At 41.8% G+C, this 19016-nt stretch overlaps 1 protein-coding gene across 1 annotated transcript in view; it reads left to right on the top strand.

The window, feature by feature from the left end:
- The first annotated feature begins 7845 nt into the window (after positions 1–7845).
- Positions 7846–19016, top strand: part of FAM83B (family with sequence similarity 83 member B) — a 40347-nt gene continuing 29176 nt past the window's right edge. Inside the window, exon 1 of the mRNA XM_069850941.1 lies at positions 7846–8327. Within this exon, the coding sequence (XP_069707042.1) occupies positions 7884–8327 (444 nt within the window). The 5' untranslated portion in view covers positions 7846–7883. The remainder of the gene's footprint in view (positions 8328–19016) is intronic.

Genomic DNA, 19016 nt, shown 5'->3' with positions numbered 1-19016 from the left:
GCATAACTGTTATTGTTACACTTCATTATCTTAAATGGCTCATGAAAAAGCTGCCTCCAGTTACACACCCCAGCGTATGATATGGGCAAAGCCTATAAAAAGTTCTCTATTCTCATTAAATGAAAATAACAAAGAAAACTCAGTGTGCTTAAATCATGGACGTATGTGACGCGCTGATCTGTTGGCAGTTGCACGATCCTACCAAGAAGAAGACTGTGTTTTGGAAGAGCCTTTCAGCGAGGGCTCTCACATGTTTCCAAAGGCAGGATGGCTAGGTTGGTGTGCCCGGCTGCGGGCAGGTGAGGCAGGATGGCCACGTTGGTGTGTCCAGCTGTGGGCAGGTAAGGTGGGATGGCCACATTGGTGTATCCAGCTGTGGGCAGGTAAGGTGGGATGGCCACATTGGTGTGTCCAGCTGCAGGCAGGTGAGGCAGGATGGCCACGCTGGTGTGTCCAGCTGCGGGCAGGTAAGGCAGGATGGCCATGTTGGTGTGTCCAGCTGCGGGCAGGTGAGGCAGGATGGCCACGTTGGCATGCCCAGCTGTGGGCAGGGAAGGTGAGATGGACACGTTGGCGTGCCCCAGCTGCAAGATCCTACTAAGAAGACGATTGTGTTTTGGAAGAACCCTTCAGTGAGGGCTCTTACATGTTTCCAAAGGCAGGAAGGCCACATTGGTGCATCCAGCTGTGGCCAGGTGAGCAAGAGAACAATGCTGGCTGCTGGAAGACCTGGCTGGCACCACAGCCAGGATGGGGAGCTCTGTATTCAGTTCCTTTTCTCTAATCTGAGGCGTGTCAAGCAGATGAACTGCATTTAAAGCCAGAGAGCCATGGAAAGGGGGCTCATTCAACCTCACTTCAAGGTCTCAAACAAGTCCCTTGCTGTGACTTGCTATCCCAGACTTAGAATCATAGAATCATAGAACAGTTTGGGTTCGAAGGAACCTTAAAGCCCATCTAGTTCCCATCCCCTGCCATGCGCAGGGACACCTCTCACCGGATCAGGCTGCCCAAGCCCCATCCAACCTGGCCTTGAACCCCTCCAGGGATGGGGCAGCCACAGCTTCCCTGGGCAACCTGGGCCAGGGCCTCACCACCCTCATAATGAAAGAATTCCCCTTATGTCTAGTCTAAATCTGCCCCTCTCCAGTTTATACCCATTCCCCCTTGTTCTATCACCACAAGCCTTTGCAAACAGCCCCTCCCCAGCTTTCCTGTAGCCCCTTCAGGTACTGGAAGGTCGCTCTAAGGTCTCCTCAGAGCCTTCTCCTCTCCAGGCTGCACACCCCCAACTCTCTCAGCCCGTCCTCGCACAGGAGGCGCCCCAGCCCTCCGGCCACCTTTGCAGCGGCTCAGACTGAACCTGGAAACCGCCACTCGAGGCTGAGGGCTCGATTTATCACTCTTCTTTTTCTTAAAACTTTGAGTCGCACCTCCCCGGCCCGGCTCCCCCCGCTGCCCGGGATGCGCACGGCGGGCAGGGCGGGGACGGGATTGAGGGGGTAAGGGAAGGGGGGGGGGGTGCTGGGAAAGGCGCTGCCCTTGGCGAGGGGCCGGGCTTCCCCGGTTCAGACAAGCCCTTTGGCTCGCTCCCGCGGGCTTCGGGGCGACACCGTCCTGACATGTTGCAACTGGTCTCCACACCCACGGGAAGTACCTGGCGATGAGCGCCGCGCCGCCGCCGTGACTCGCCGCGAGAGCAGCAGCCGCGTCCAGCCGGTAAGGGGGGGCTCGGTTCTGCCTCCCCCCGGGTGGAGACACCCTCCGGGGCTTGGGTAGGGGCTGTGCTTGCCGACAGGGGTCCGGGGAGGAGTTCTGGGCTTAGGGTTCGGAGTGGGGTGGCAGTTCGGGGTGGCTGCGATGTGAGTTTGGGATCCACGCGATGTGGGTTCGTAAGGTTCGCTCGGTGGGTTGTCAGTAGTAAAAACAGAGCGTCTGTTCCTCGTTAGGCTGTCAGCAGCGCGAGCGGAGTGTGTGTGCTTCGCTGGGTTGTCTGTACTTTAGCCTGGAGAAGAGGAGGCTGAGGGGAGACCTCATTGCTCTCTACAACTACCTGAAAGGAGGTTGTGGAGAGGAGGGTGCTGGCCTCTTCTCCCAAGTGGCAGGGGACAGGACAAGAGGGAATGGCCTCAAGCTCCGCCAGGGGAGATTTAGGCTGGACATTAGGAAAAAATTCTTCACGGAAAGGGTCATTGGGCACTGGCAGAGGCTGCCCAGGGAGGGGGTTGATTCACCTTCCCTGGAGGGGTTTAAGGGTCGGGTGGACGAGGTGCTAAGGGACACGGTTTAGTGTTTGATAGGAATGGTTGGACTCGATGATCGGGTGGGTCTCTTCCAACCTGGTTATTCTATGATTCTATGACACTATGAGTGCATAGAGTGTGTTCCTCCTTGGGTTGTCAGTAGTCTAAATGCCCTGTACATTTCTTATTGGGTTGTCTAGTATAAATAGTTTGTGTTCCTCATTGGATTGTCTGTAGGATCTAGAGAGTGCATCTTCCTAGTTGCGTTGTCTGTAGTATGTATTCTATGGTGTATGTATGTTCATCGTTGGGCTGTCTGGTATAAGTAGAGTGTATGTTCCTCGTTGGGTTGTCAGTAGTATAAATGAACACAGTGTATGTTTCTCGTTGGGCTGTCTGGTGTAAATAGAGTGTGTGTTCCTCGTTGGATTGTCAGTAGTGTAAATGAATACAGTGCATGGTCCTCATTGCTCTGTCAAGTATAAATAAGAGTGTATGTGCCTCGTTGGGTTCTGAGTAGTCTAAATACAGTGTACATTTCTCATTGGGTTGTCTAGTATAAATAAAGTGTGTCTTCCTAGTTGTGTTGTTTGTAGTATATGTTATATAGAGTTAGTTTGTACATAGTATAAATGAATAGAGTGTATGGTCCTCGTTGGGCTGTCTGGTATGAATAGAATGTATGTTCCTCGTTGGGTTGTCAGTAGTGTAAATGAGTAGAATGTATGTTCCTCGTTGAGTTGCCAGTAGTGTAAATGAATAGAATGTATGTTCCTCGTTGGGTTGTCAGTAGTGTAAATGAATAGTGTATGTTCCTTGTTGGGCTGTATAAAGAAGAGTGTATGCAGCAGTTAGTAGGGTTGCAATTAAGGCGATGGTGGAGGTGGATCAGTTAAACAGTGCAATCGCAATGATTAGTTTTGCTGTCAGGTTTGGTGGTGGTGGCAGGTCACCCCCTGTCCTGCCAGCACCCCACTGGGAGTTGTGTAAATGGGAAGAGCTGGTGCCCAGCAGCGGGCCGACGGCAGGGACACAGGACAGGGGGGCAGGGCTGTGGCCACGGGGAACACGCGTGCTGTGTCCTCAAGGCTGAGGTGCGCCCCAGCACGTGCCGGTGCCAGCGGAGGGCTCACTGCCTCGGATTTCATAGCATTGTAGACTGGTTTGGATTGAAGGCAGCCTTAAGGCTTATCCAGTTCCAACCCCCTGCTGTGAGCAGGGACACCTCCCACCAGACCAGGCTGCTCAAGACCCCATCCACCCTGGCCTTGAACACCTCCAGAGATGGGGCAGCCACAGCTTCCCAACAGCCTCTGCCAGTGCCTCACCACCCTCATCATGAAAAAATTCTTCCTAATGTCTAATCTAAATCTTCTCACTTCTGCTTTAAAACCACTCACCCCTTATCCTATCACTACGTGCCTGAAAAGTTAACTTTCTGGTTAAAAAGGAAAAAAAAAATAAGATGACAGAAGTAAGAACGCTCGCGATGTGGTTTTTTTAGTTTTTTGGTGCCCTTCACATCCACAGAAAATACTGTAATTTCATTAATAATGAAATAATTGCCTTTCACTGTTTAATGTAGGTAATTATTATTTGTTCTTGATACAATTCCTTAATACAAAGGTTGGTGGAAGGTAGCTTTCGTAAAATGACTGTTTGCTGTGTTAGAGGCTGGTGACACCAAGCCCTTAATTAGGGGGAAGGCTCCTTGGCAGAGCTGCAGATCAGAAGTGCTCAGCTGGATCCCCCCCCAAAAAACATTGCTGAAGGAGGGGCCTGTGAAGAGACGTGCCTGTGCTTTAAATTTCACTTCACTGAGGCGGCCAGGTTGAAACTTTATGCAGAAACTTGCAAAGCCATCACATTTCCTTTGGAAAAGAGGTAAGGGCATCCGGAGGAGAGCACTGTAACCTAGGGCCTTGCCAAGGACTGGCTGTAGGAGCCTGAATTTAGATCTAGCCACTCCCCAAAGTTACCGAATAGGAAATTTATCAAATCCTGAGAATATTAATCAGGCAGGGAAGTTGCTTGTCTTCAGCTCTAGCCTGGAGGTCTGTGCTCCTGGAACCACCCCAAGAACGTTGCATCATTTTCTTCAGTGGGCATTTATTGTCTGCTGCTTTTGTGGATGCCTGGATACTCTTATCTTTCTGCTAAAAGACGCGTTTCTTTTTCTTCCAAAGAAAAAGCCCCCTTCCTGCTGGGTTCCGTATAATGGCACAGGAGAGGTATGAGCATGTTGTTATTGGAGGACAAGATGATCACATCAGTGCAGGATTCTGAATTCGTGTTCTTCAGCTAAAGATTCAGTTTTAGCAGCTGCACCGGAGTTTAAATTCAGTTAAGTCCATTGATGGCACTTAAGAAAAAGGTTGTAAGTAATTGATCCCTGTGTCCAAGCAGAGAAGATAGCTGAAGGGGTCTGGGATTAACAGCCAAGGTTAATTCTCAAAGGATGAACAACAGCTTTCCTGGTGCTGGTAAAATTTGTAATCATGTACATGAAGTCTGATAAAGCTCTGGAAGCCTCCAGAGGTGGGTCTTATTCTATGCAACCTTGCTAATAGAATCGTTGAGCTGAGGAGGAGGATCTTTGAGGAATCAAGTTGATTATGCAGAAATCATATGTAGTTGAAGAAGACACCAGAAGTTTATTTTAGATTTTTTTCTAAAACTGTCTCTCTATCCAAAATTATATCAGTTACACAGGTATATTTCCTACAAAATAGCTCTTACCACCTAAGGAAACAAATACTTGTTTCAAGGCATACATGAAGCCGTCATTTTAATTTGTGAGGTTTCTTTTGTTTCTTCTTTTGACTGTATCACGTGCCCTTAATTCCAAAAAGCAGAATTAGAATTTTTTCATTTGTCTCATCTGTTCTGTGATTTATTTCCATGCTGACAAATTTTACATTTACTTTCTTAAATAAATGTGCAATGCTTCAAGCTTCTTTTATAAACAGCACTTGTAAATCAAAGATCAACATCAAAGATATTCACTGTAAAATAACTATTCTTTCTTGGAAGGCACTGCACTAGAAGTCTCACCTTCCTAAGATTATATTGTATTTATACCCTGCTTTCAGAGTAAGACTGAGCATAAATTACTGCATTTGACCTGTGCCACAATTAATTAATTCATTGTTTACAATGAAAAGTCAAACAATATATTATACTGTTACAAAAAACGAATCAAAAGAGCCAAACAACAAACAGCGCACATGAGGCAGCACACACAATCATTTTTTGCTTTTTATTTGTTTGTAACATTCAATATTTTACATTGCACAACTTTACACATCAAGTATAGTTCTATTCCTTTGTATTAATTTAAAAGGAAAGAGTGAGAAGAAGCAAAACAGGATTTAGACAAGCTTTTGTAATAAACACTTAGATCTTTCTCAAATGTATATATGCAATCAGTGGCAAAATTCCTATTTTAGAAGTATATCCCTTCCAAAGTAATAAGAATTTTAGAAATCTCTTTGTAAAATTTGATTTGGTCTTACACAGCACAATAAGGCTGACCATTTTCCTACACTGTTTAGGGAGTTACTTGTCCCAGAGAGCCCTACAAAAGTGATGTATTGGCTTCTCAGTGAAGTCACCTGTATTAGGGTTCAGACTCTTCAGAACCACTCAGTGAGTATCTCTGCATTTTGTACTCTTGATAGTTTTTTCATTCTTCAGCTGAAATGTCAGGAAAACCTGTTCCAGGGGACTGGGTTCCACGGGACGCTGATAACGAAAGTTTTAATTTTACAGTATCGTAGGACTCCAACCTTTGGTTTGTCTTGTCTGTACCACCTGCTCAGTTCTGCATTGTCTTACACCACAGCCTGTATCTTCATCTGGGCAAAGTGAAATGCGATAGCTCCTATCTTACAATGTTTTATTTCTACCCGTGAGAGCATTGCAGAACGAAGCCCTGACTATCAGTCACAGGAATACATGCAATTCGCAATCGGTGGTGAGCAATCGGATTCCTTTCGCTTGCTGCTTTCCAGTTCACCACAAAGCTACTCTGGAAGCAGCCAGAAACACTCCTTTCCCCCAGGCTCGAAAGCAATCCTATCTGAGAAGATCTGCCCTGCTACTTGGCTGAGAGACAGGATTCAAATGAAATTAGTTCATATGACATGCTGATGCCAGCCTCAGATCTGGATTTTTCTTTCTTGGTCTTTTTTTAACCTCAGACTTCCCAAGTTCCTCAGAAATCTTGGTTTAATTGAAAATGTAATTGGACTTAGGAGTATTGGTAGTGTATGGAGATTTGGATTTTCATTCCTTTAGGTTAATGTAGCTAATTTACTTTTCCTTTCAAGATTTAAAGTGTTCCCAGCAGACAGTGGAAAGCAAATGCACTGTTTGTAAAAATGTATTAAAGGTCTTGACGTGAAGAGAGAATTGTGTTATTTTATATGCAATTAAATGAAATCCATACAACTATTCCTTGCTGTTATACTGCTAGGCTATTAATTACACTCGTAAGAAAACTCAGTGTTAACTTTCAAACTGTATTTTGTGTATGTTTTGTGTAGCTATTCTGCCTTCCTTAGATGTTCTTCCTATCTGTGTTGTCTTTCTCTTAAGCTTCATGCCCTAGCCCTGAAAGTTTTATGATGTCTCCCTCATGAAATTCTGCCCCCCACCCCTGTTTGGGTGGGTTTTTTTGTGGCTTACCTGCAGAAGGCAGAAGTTCATTGCAGTTTAGGTTTTAGGCAAATGATGAAGTTGCTGGAGTCCAATCGAGTTGCACAGGCATGAAGGAAGAAATGTTGGCTGCTTATTATCCTTCTGCCTTAAATCCCAAATTGTGACAGCAGGACCAACCCTCCCTGCCCTTGTTAAATGAAGTAAAAAGATGCAAAGAATTAATTTATAAATCAGCAGCAGTTAACTACTTATTAATAATGTTTTGGGAAAAAAAAAAAGGTGAGATTAAAGCAGCCGCTCCTTTTGGCAGAAGGAATGAGCAGGGTGGAAACTAGACATCAGATTGCTGATTCAGAGTTTGATCCCAGATGTGGGAGGAGAAATCTTTCTGGAGTTCCTCATAACTCACTGAAATGAGGTAGGTTGGTCTTGCTTGGGAGCAACACATGGATTAGATCAGCATGGGAGAACAGATAGATAGGGAGGAGGACCTGAATGACTGTGGTTTCATAGAAGCCAGACAAAAGGTATGTGTTCCAGAGAATGATTAATGCATCAAAAAATAGGAAATACAGTTGATTTTTGAAGTGTTTTATCTGAAAGCTACTCTGCCAGTTGTTATAAGGAGAGTTTTGAAACACAACCTACAGCAGCGTATTGGAACATGCTTTGAGTATGTATTGCTGTTATTGGTACAGACCTTCAGTGTATGACAAGCTCTGCTGTAGCTTTTAAGGGAAAAATCACTTAATTTCCCATGTGTTTAGTTTTGCCTTGCGTGGAAGAGGCTCTTTATCTAGGTCTTTAATAAAAGAAAACCAGAGCAATATAACTGGTAAAGCATTTTGAGTAATACCTGTGTTCATGTCTCAGTTCTCTACAAATATACTGATTGTATTCCTACTTTACTCTCTTTACAGATACGTATGATCAGCTCACAAATGGAAGTTTAAGAGACTTTGCACAAAACAGGTGAAAATGGAAACTTCATCTTTGCTATCATCCTTACATGATGAATGCAGATCAGACAACTATATTGAACCTCATTACAAGGAATGGTACCGAGTAGCAATTGATGCTCTAATTGAAGGAGGTTTAGAAGCCTACAAAGAGTTTCTTTCCAAAGAGAGATGCTCAGAGTTCCTAGCAGATGAGGAAATCGATTATATTTTGAACAATGTTCACAAACTTCCTCAAAACACAATTTATTCCTCTAACCACGCCATTGATGACACTTCTTCCTCGGGAACGTACTGGCCCATTGAATCAGATGTGGAAGCTCCAAATCTTGACTTAGGTTGGCCCTACCTGATGCCTGGAATTTCTGGTGGCACGAATATTGATCTACTTTTTCATCCACCACGAGCACAGCCTTACACCATAAAGGAAACTATTCGGAAGATGATACGAGATGCAAGAAAGGTAAACATGAAAATTATTATTAAAAAAAATGTGGCAGTGATAATCTAGTTTGTGTTTTACTGGAGGGTTTACTTTTTTTTCCCTTCTGACAGGAGAAAATGGGCTAGCTGCTAACAATTCAAACAGAAAGATTTGCCCAGACTGAAATCAGTTCCTTGGTATCCCATGCACCAATGTTACTAACCTTATGTACAAGGAATCAGGTATTAATTGGAGGAAATAATGAAGCATAATTACCATTTTACTGTAAAGCTGACCAGTCTGTGAGAAATTCATAGATAATCAGCACACCTTTTCTTTGTCCTCAGTTGAATAGCCTTCAAGTGATGCAATTCCATCTAACTTCAGGATGTAATCTAAGTTTTCTCTCTTGTGTCAGTAGGAACGTGTGCTGGTTTGGCATGGTAGACGGTTGTTAGAAGAAAATGACACCTTGATGTACATCAGACTTGCATACCTTGAGAGTCTCAGCTTTTGTGATTTTGCATGCCAGCTGCCCTTGCAGAAATTAGTCACAAAGTATTAAAGAAGGCTCAGAAGGGGAAAAAAAAAAAAAAAAAAGAGGTTTAGGCAACAAGGAAGTAAAATTTAGTTGGGTCTGCCAGGGGAGATTTAGGCTGGACATTAGGAAAAAATTTTTCACAGAAAGGGTCATTGGGCACTGGCAGAGGCTGCCCAGGGAGGTGGTTGAGTCACCTTCCCTGGAGGGGTTTAAGGCACGGGTGGAAGAGGTGCTAAGGGGCATGGTTTAGTGTTTGATAGGAATGGTTGGACTCGATGATCCGGTGGGTCTCTTCCAACCTGGTTATTCTATGATTCTATAATTCTATGATTCATTTCTGAGTAATGACTAATTACAAGAAATAAGGACATTTCTCCAAATGTGCTTGTCGCCACTTAAGGGCACTTGTATCTTGAGTTTCCTAAGGTGCACCCAGCTGGCACCTCCGTGACAGGGCGCTGTATGTGCAAACTGTCTGTTGCTTCCTGGAGTGAAATTAATAAAAAACAAGCAAAAAATGTATTAGTATGCAGTTCTGTTTGACCCTGGGCCACGTTATCTCTTTAAACAGATGTGACAATGTGCCAGAAATATTCCTAGCAAACACATCACCCCTCCTCTCTACCCTGTGAAATAAACTGGGTTCTCCATACCACTATGGGCTTTAAATCAGCAGGACAGGCTCTAGCTTAAGTGCATCCATAAACACTTCGGTGGCAGTGTAAACATGCGCAATAGAAGCGGACTGAAAAGGGTGGGGAAGGGAAGGGTAATGCCTTTTTATGGTGTCTCTCCTCCATTTAGATAAAGTGTATAATTTGTTGCCATAATAGAGTTATCACTAGGCCTTTTATCCTGCCCTTTACTGTCTAGAATGACTGTATGCTCAAGGAGGAGGAGAGTTAATTACTTCTCTCCTTTGTCCCTCTCGTAATGAGATTTGGTGTTTACTGCTTTCGTATATAGTGAGGCTTGACTGTGACTTGCCCAAGACGCCCTGTGATCTTTTTAGCTGCAGCTCCCAAGCTACCAATGCGTCTACTGTAAGAGAAACCACAAAAACACAGTTAGTTCTGCTGCCAAGACTAGTTCAGTTTTGCTACAGGGTCTTTAAATGCCATGAAGAAAGGCTGTTTCCCAGCACCTGCCACACTTTATGTGCCCGGCTGGCTGGCAGAATGCAATGCAATCCCTTTCCAAGGCTTTCCTAACTGGTGGTGCTACTTTGTAAAACTCCATTTTAAGGAATATGCCTCCTTTGAATGTAGCTATGGTGAAAAATTAGGTGTGATTCTTACTTCTCTTTGAGAAAAGATGGAGTGTATAGTGTATCGGTTCTCCAGTGTGCTCATGGCACTTCATAAAGAGGATGTTATGCATGTGTCACTGTCAAATCTGGCAGCTGAAAGGTTTGTTTAGTGGATCAGCACAACCTCACCAGCAGCAACCATAACAGTTTTGATGCAGTGATATGGGTTGGTTGCTTCAGGAAGCAGCAATTAAATCTAAAAGACATAGTGTTGTTCAGCCTCTTCCATCTGCAGATGCACAGAAAAGCATAAAGGATTTCTAAGTAAGGGAAAGTGAAGTATTTAAAACATGCTTACAGTAGGCAAGCACTTTGTAAACAGGCTAACCTACTTCTAAGACACTTATGACAATATAGTTATATTAAACAGGGTTCTTTGTTATATAGTAGTGGGGATGTGTAGTCATATGAGAATATTCAAAGGAAACAGGGAAAGGTTACATATAAAAAAGAGAAACCCATAGAGAATAAACAAGTTCTTCAACAAATCACATTAAACCAATACAACGCTAAGCAAAACGTGGTTTTTGGCAAACTTCTTTGGGAAAATAAAAATGCTGTTGGAGGTGGATGTATTTATACCACCTAATTTTAAGCAACAAAATCGAGTGCCTGAGCGAAGCACTGATTTCCGTGAGCTACCTGAACACTCAGTGCAGTAGCAAACTGGCTTCTACATGGGTAAGGTAGAGAATATTTCTGCACTGATTCACCTCGCTAAGGAACCCATTTACTATGATAAATACATGTATATACTAGCCCAAAAATTCATGAAGCAGACTGAGCCAATTGAAACCTAGATTCTTTTGAATATTTGGAGATATGTAAGGATAAAATGACATTATTAGTGGACTTACTCTTGACCTCTTTCATGCTTGATGCATCACAGTGTCACTCCTCAAAATGATCATTACGTATGTTAATTTTGACCTTAAGAAGACGTCTTGTAAACAACCTTAAGCAACTTGCTTGCTGACAGTGATTTTTCCTGACTAAAGAGGGAATTCATCTGTAAGGCTATGCTACACTAGACTGAAAACAGTAACTATGAAAAAGTGTCATAAGAAAATGTTGTCACTTAAGTGTTTCTTAAATGCATAATTTGCATAAAAATTATGCACATTACCTTCATGGCAAGTACAGGCAATGTAATAATACATTTTTTCTTACACAAAAGGATCAATATTATTAAATACTAGAAAAATGAGTTACCGTTTTAAAGAGATGAATCCGTGATTGTGACACGTTTCTGAACTTATATTAAAGCAGGGGGAACTGTATTATACATAGGATTGCAGTCTGTACTACAGCACTTCTGCGGGAGAGATGTGATGTTAGCAGAGTGCCTTAGGTCAAACCTAATGTCAACAAAATGGGTTTACTGTTGGTGTCACTAAACCTCATCTCCAGATGATACAGCTGGTCAACCACCCTCCTCTGTCAACATAAGCAGTGTTCATACACAGAGGTTGTTTGGCGTGACTGCATCAGCTGGGGAGACACAAGTCTTTGAGATGTTGATATAACCATGTGGAGAAGAAGCACTGCAAGGTCTGTCTGACCTTAATGATGGATGGACTTTTGCAAACAAGCCAGTAGCCTTATGTGTTTTGGAGGCTTCTACCTTTAATCACTGGCAGGTTTCCGGCTTCTCTGAAGCTTGAGGTGCTCCTACAGCCTTACTCACCCCAGCTGGGCTGTGTGAACCACAACTGATAATATTTAGCAGCTTTTTCTGAGAAGATTATTCACCTGGGAAATGATATCAAGATGTTTAGTCATCTGTGTCAGGTTAATGTGAAACTTCCTTCTCTTACTGTAAAGTAGCACAGAGACTTCAGTAATGAGGTATCCTGTCCCTGTGTGACTTTTCATAGCAGTTACCTCAAAACTTTAAGCTATGAGGCCTGTGAATGTTTGTAAGAAACAGCTTGTACTATCTTCTCAAGGGTGATTGACAGAGTGAGGCAGCCGGGAAGGGACAGGACCAAAGGGCCCTTCTGGCAGTGTGTTTTTCTCTTACTTCATTAACTGGATTCCTCTCTCCACCATGGAGACATTCCTACGCAGTTTTAGAGACAATGCATAGCTCTGAGTCTTTTAGATTGATATCCAAATAAGGATTAGCTCCTCCTGGAGAGAATTCAAACCTGTTTTTTAAAAGAAACATATTCTTTAGACAACCCAAGGATTTCTGGTTTGCAGCACAAGCCAGAAAACACTGAAAGACTTCCCTGATGTACTTTTGGGATTTCTGATGGAAAGTAGGAAGTTGCACACCATTGAATAAATATACAATGCTTTTCACTGGTTTTGTTGTATTCAAATGGACTGGCAGTCTTAAGCCTGGATTCATAAAATCAGCGATAGCTGTTAAGACTTTTTCAAAGAAGTTAATTGTTTAGAAGCTTAAATAGAAATCTAGATGGTTCCTGTGTTATAATTTCAGAAAATAAAAAGGCAGTTGTTTTTCCTGAATTACTCATGACTGGGCTTCATAATGTGAGAAAAAACTTAGACCCTTGGGAAAGAATTAAGTTACACTGTAAACGAGCGTAACTTGTTATTAAATCTTGCTGGACCTACTGTAGGTGGGCCCTTAGTAAGTCAAAAATGATGGTCTTTGAATTCTTGTGCAAAAGTTATATACAAACTCTGATGCCTGTGTTGTCTTCTAGAGTAGTGGACCTTGTCAAATAAACAAAACCAGCTGACTCATTTTACAAACATACAGAAAGAAATATTTATTCATAGTTGGGGTTATTGTTTTGTTTTGTTTTGTTTGCAAGAGTGAGAGGTTGTGTATTACGGAAAAAAATGATTATTCAGTATTGATCTCATTTGGTTGTGTGTATAATACAATAATAATAATCTATTACTGGCTGCAGCCTAGAGTGAAAGAAAAACAAGTGCTTTACTTGCCTGTATGAAGAGTGATGTTTCTGTACAGAGGGAAACTTGTAGAATATGGATGCGTTGAACAATCTTTTTTTTTTTACTCTCTCAACAATGCTTTTGACACTTATTTTAAATATAATTTGAACACAGACTGGAACAATGACAATGCATCATACTTGTGGCAATGCTTGTCTTAGCTCATTAATTACAGCAGTCCAAGCAGATGAGAGAGGGGGCCTGTATTTTGTTCTTAAAAGCTAGAGCAGTCTGCTGAATTCAGGGACAGAGAACAGATAAATGCAATAGTCATCCCACTCAAAAGTTCTCTATAGTATCAACAGGATGTCTGGTAAACAATATCTTTTTTAGGCTGAGAGTAACACATAAAAAGACTCAGTTCCCAGCTGAAGATATAAAGTCAACTCTTTCCCTACCAAAATGTTCTGCCCCACAAGGATTTCAGCAAGTGCTTTTTGGTTCAGCTGTTACACTGAAGGGTGCGAACATCGTTCACTCCCACTCACCTTCCTTAAATGACTTCCTGTTAATTGGAAACCAGCATGGCAGTCATGCCCATGTTTTTCAGGTGAAACATGATTTTTAACTCTTGATAGATTTATTAGAGAGAGTGAGGTCATGTCCCAGCTTCTCTAATCACATAAGGCACATGCCATGCCTTGGAAGAGGACACGTGTCTTGCTGCTGGTGCTATTATTGTGTGACCCTGTATCAATTCTGTATCAGCTGCTCACACCAAGTAATTATTTCAGGTACTTTACCTGCTTGGATTTGCCATTGGAGCCTTCACATAGTTTTACGTGCCTGTTCCTTTTGCCTATCGCCATCCCACTCCCTCCGTGTAAGAACAATCCCATAGCAGTCACAGCAGTGCACACATAATGTGGGAATCTGATAAAATAATTTTTAATCACTTGCAGTGATTTTTTTACTCAGTGGTTACTATCAGTTCAAAGGTTTGCAAGACTATTTTTACATCTTTGATTGATACTCATATTTTATATAAAAAGCTGTAATTAACTAATATATAGATATTGCCATTTTGATGTCACAACTGTGCTAATGTCCTATCAAAAGGTCACACCTCTGTGATGGATTTAAAAATGGGAAAGGGAAAATTAAAGGGAAGATGTTACAGGGAGCTGTATTTCTTTTTTAATGTCCGTCTCATTCACATATATGTAAGAAGTAAGCATGCAGATATGCTTTGTAGCAATAAAAATATTGACATAAATCTTTGTCAGTCCAAACAAAAGTGCTATTAAAAAGTCATTTATGGTTTTTGCACATTCAGTATATTAAAATGTTCTTTATCATATTCAACAATAGATTTGTATTACAATGTGCTAAAGCAACTCTAGGTCAAAATATGCTATGAATATAAATCTGTTGATTTTGCCTAGGCAAAATGCTCCTTTCAGTGCCCAGTTCAGTGTATTTGGGCTTCATCCCTCTCCTTTTCTTGCTTGTTAAAAAAACTTGATAATGTTGAAGTGCTGGTTTTGTTCTTCTGAATTCCTGTCCTCAAGGGGTCTGAGCTTTTCTCATTTTTTTTCAGCCAGGGTACAATCTTGCCTGAAGAACTACAGGCTTACTCACTTCACACTCTTATTGCCATAGGCGTTTTTTGATCTCTTGCAGTTTTAGCATAGCTTTTGATTTCTAATAGTTTTCCAGCACAGCCAGCAATGCTCTGAGGAGTGTGGGACACATTTTGAGTGATTTTAAACTTTAATTTTGTTTGTTATGTATCAGACTTTGGAAACTAAAATATTATCCTATCTGTGACAGCATTTTAAATGAGTGTAGCTTGGTATACAGGTACTGCAATACTGCAGCAGTATTTGTGTAATAGAGTATGACAGAAACTACGTGGAAAGTGGAGAACTGCTGACACAGAGGAAAAGAAAAAGCACAAAAATCCAAGGAGAGCAGCCAGTTCAGATTTTCCCATTCTCTTGTTTGGAAGGAATGGGATGGAATGCCACCAAGTTATGTGTATTAAGTTTCCTCAAGTATCAGATCCGAGTACAAGGATTTACTTCACTTGTAATTATTTCAGAGCAGTTTACTTAATGCTGTGTTATTTTCCCCAAGGAGTACTGCAAGTATTCCAGTGCAGGTGGTAGAGGAGTCAAAGTACTATTTACCTCTCCAAAAGAAGTGCAGACCTTGCCATTGATACCGGTGTGATCACACCTTTCCTTTTAGCCTGTTGCTAAGGTATGTCTGTAACTATTTTCTAATAGGGAAGTGCTGTTTTGTACAATAAAATTTAAAGCCCAGATTTAAAAAAATGCTGTCAGCATGCCTCAGAGGGCTTTTGCTCTTTAAAATCCTACCATAATTTACTTTTGGGAGGAAAAAAAAAAAATCGTCAAACAGTAACAGGGTGTAACTGGTGCTGAGTTTGCTAGTTTATAGTAGGATCTGCAGACATCCATAAAATGACTCACCAATAGAACTGTTCAAAGTAAATAATTCAAAATCTGGGTATGGCTTGCTTGATCAGGGAAGGTAATTTTTCAGTATACAGTCCACTGATCAGTAAGCCAGTTGAATTTACCATAGTGTTATTTGCATTATAAATGCAGAGGTGGAAGGAACCCAACTAGCTGCCTCTGCTTTCCTTGCCTTTGTTTGATATCTTTTCCCCTATCTGGGGTGTTTGTTTTCTGAAGCTGTAAACATCATTATGTTTCACTGTATGTCTGTATATAATACAGTTTACGGGTGTCTTAGTCTTCCTGATTGTTTCCAGCCAGTACAGACATATCACTACTGCAGAATAAACACTAAGTTCAGAATTTATATGCTCTCCTTTATCCTTAGCCATCAAAGAACATGACCAAAGTGTGAGCAGTTTTATAGATGAGAATACGGAGCCACAAAAGCATTGAATTAATGTATATCACAATTCAAAACCAGACACAATTATAAACCAAAAGCCTGAGAGTACTATATATTAGCAAACAGTATTCAGAGTAAGTATAGGCCAGTTTTCATTTTCTTGTCTCTGTGGTTTTAGTTGATAAAAAAATCATAGTTGTGTATTTAGTGTTATAGTTATGAAAACTAATTTCTGAGGAACATCAGTACTGCTTCAAAAAAGTTTACGTAAGTACATAACTGTAGCTTTGTAGTGCTTACTTTTCAAAAATATTTGTAAAAGCTTAGTCTTTTCTTATCTTCAGATAAAGAGGGTGTATCTTCAAGACATACACTGAGTGTTCTCATACCTTAGCTAAGAGCTGATTATCTTAACCAATCCTATCTCTTGCCCTGGAATGCTTTCACTGACTTCCCAGAACATGTAAGGCATGAGGGAACCAGAACAGATTCCTCAAAAAGAGCGTCTAGGGTGACCCCCTGCTCTCCCCAGCAAGGCGTGTGGGCTCCAAGGTGCCTTCATAAAACTTCTGTGGTGCATTTTTTATCTGGGGGGGGTTGCTAACTGCAGCAGCAGATGTCCTCAGGCCTTTTCGCTTCTGCCAGTGCTCCTACTGTAAGAGATGAAGCTGGGCGATAGCATAATGTGAGAAGTTATGCACCGTATCTCCTAGAGATGAAAAGAAAACGTTGGTATCTGCTTCATCCACTAGCAGTCAGGCTCGAACAGTAGCACAGGACTGTGTGTTCAGGTAGGCAAATGGGTGTTGCCTTCAGTTCAAACGGCAGATATAACATCTCAGCCTTATTTTCATGCTGTTTCCTGGAGCTGAAAGCACTCTGCCAAGCAGGGTGCACTTCAGCTCAATAAACTTCCTTTATGGTTTAAGCATCTAATTCAGGTGAATCTGAGTGGCATCAGCCCACAGAAGGCATTGATGTTAGTATTTTCCTGCTAGGCTTTTGATGCTCAATAAGCCAGAAATAATAATAAGGATGAGATTAAATAACCAGCGCAGAAGAAGAGTAACTGCTTGCTGGTTCCCTGTGGGACCTTTCTCAAGAAATGCCCACTGGGGGACAGCCCGTTTTTAAGCTCTGCAGAATCCACTGCTAGGGAGCTGCACCTCCTCATCAGCAATATCAGAGGCAGCAAACAGAAGTGACAGTGTCAGCCAACAAATCTGATTTCCTTCAAATGCCACAGGGATGCCGCCTATCAAAGCAACCAGGTCTCCATCCAGCATGACAGAGCACAATGTCTGAGCTCTCTGCTGTTCTGATAATTTCTTGGCACTGCCTAGTGGTAGATTAGCACAGGTGGGCAATAATTGCCTGAAAAGTCACTGTCAGGAGTGTAGGTTTCTTTTAAATAATAAGCAGGTTTATGTGGCTTCGCGATATCCTTTTGACAGAAGTCTGTAATCTGTTTTTGCTGAGGATGAGCCTAAAAAATATCAGACATCAATGGATCCGACTCTTACAATAGGGTGTACTGTCACGAGCCTACAGAAAGCTGCTTTAAAATGTAACAAAAACTTATTTTGCTCAAAGGAGATACTTTGGAAATAAGAAAACTAAGCATAGAGACGAAACTGGGAATTATGACTGATTGTTCTCTTTTGTTTATTTGCTATCACCTTCATGTTTTAGCACTACATGATCACTTGTAATATTATTATATTTTAAGGTAGATTTTATGATGCACTGTGTAGTTGCAATAATGTTATTATCTCTTTTGTTCATGAATTCTAGGCTTATTGAATGACAGTAAGCCATTCTTGCCAGAAATTTAGTCACATGATGTGATTTTTTTTATGCATAAGTTGAATTGAATGAAGGAAGTGTAGTCCAGATCTGAAGCGCTATAGTACAGGATTGCAACCTCCTGTTATAGTATTTCTGTCCCAAGGCTCCGTACTTTGGCATGAAGATCAGAGAAGTTAAACATTGCCTTTGCAGTGAGCTCTTGAGAGACCAAGAAGCTCTTCTGTGTGAACGTCAGAGCCTTGCAAAGTCAGGGCTACGAGTGCTTTTTGGAGGAATAAAAAGGGAAGAAAAGATATGCTGTTCTTGGGAGTCCTAAAGGGCAAGTTAGAGCTAGTCCTTTCAGTTGCCAGAAGGCTTCCTATTCGAAACCAGTACAACAACTAAATGCTGTTTAGACCTCCTGAGGGACAATAACGCTCTGGAGCCGGCACCTAGGGTGATGATGCTAGCAGCTTTGGATTACTGAAGTCTTACAGTGTCACGTGGAAGGGGACAACCCAGTGTTTGGCTTAGTTGGGCTCTGCTCTGTCTTGTTGTGCATCAGTCAGAAGAAATTCCATGAGAATCAGTATCAAATGGATGGAAATAAGGCATGAAAGTTGTGGGTAATGTGTGTAAGATGCAGGCATTTCTACTGTCACCTCCCGAAGTGGCTGCACTTACAGGAAACGCAAACATTTTCAGTTGTAGTTCCTCTTCCCTCCTCCTCCCTTATCACCCCACCACTCCAGATCTTCCCCTTGGACAACCCACTCTCCTCTGCCTTTTCTCCTTTCTTTGTGCACCTCATCCAGAGTTGTTTACTGCCTGCTGTAAGTACTTTGGGCATCTTTCTTGAGTGTACTTCCAGGGATGATATCTGGGAATGTGAGCTCCCCCTTAGGTCATGATGTTAGAAACAGAGCTGTGGTTTTGAATTTCTAGTCAAATCGCTCAATATTATTGGCAGGTTTTTTGTATTTATCATCATTTGTAGATCTAACAGATTAAATGTTAGAAATATTTTCTGAATAGGACTGTCTTATTTGTCCTCTTTCATTTTGCAATACATTGGAAGTTTTTGGCAGCAAGGATGAAGTTAGGGATAGAATGTTTGTGTATCAGAAATAACTATAGCTTGTTTAATTGCAGAAATTATTTACAGTTGGTTTTCATCTCATTTTGTCAAACAATATATCTACTAAAATTTGAAAATAATTTCTTTTAGGTATTTAGTAAAGGGCAGACAGAGAAAAATATAATACCTGCTTGAAGAAGACACTTTTCTTATTCTTCAAGTGAAATTAGATCCCTAATCCTGAGA

This window comes from Phaenicophaeus curvirostris, chromosome 2 (genome assembly GCF_032191515.1).
Source record: "Phaenicophaeus curvirostris isolate KB17595 chromosome 2, BPBGC_Pcur_1.0, whole genome shotgun sequence".
Lineage (NCBI taxonomy): Eukaryota > Metazoa > Chordata > Aves > Cuculiformes > Cuculidae > Phaenicophaeus > Phaenicophaeus curvirostris.
Note: the sequence above shows the minus strand (reverse complement) of the source record. Positions and strands in the feature narration are given on the sequence as shown.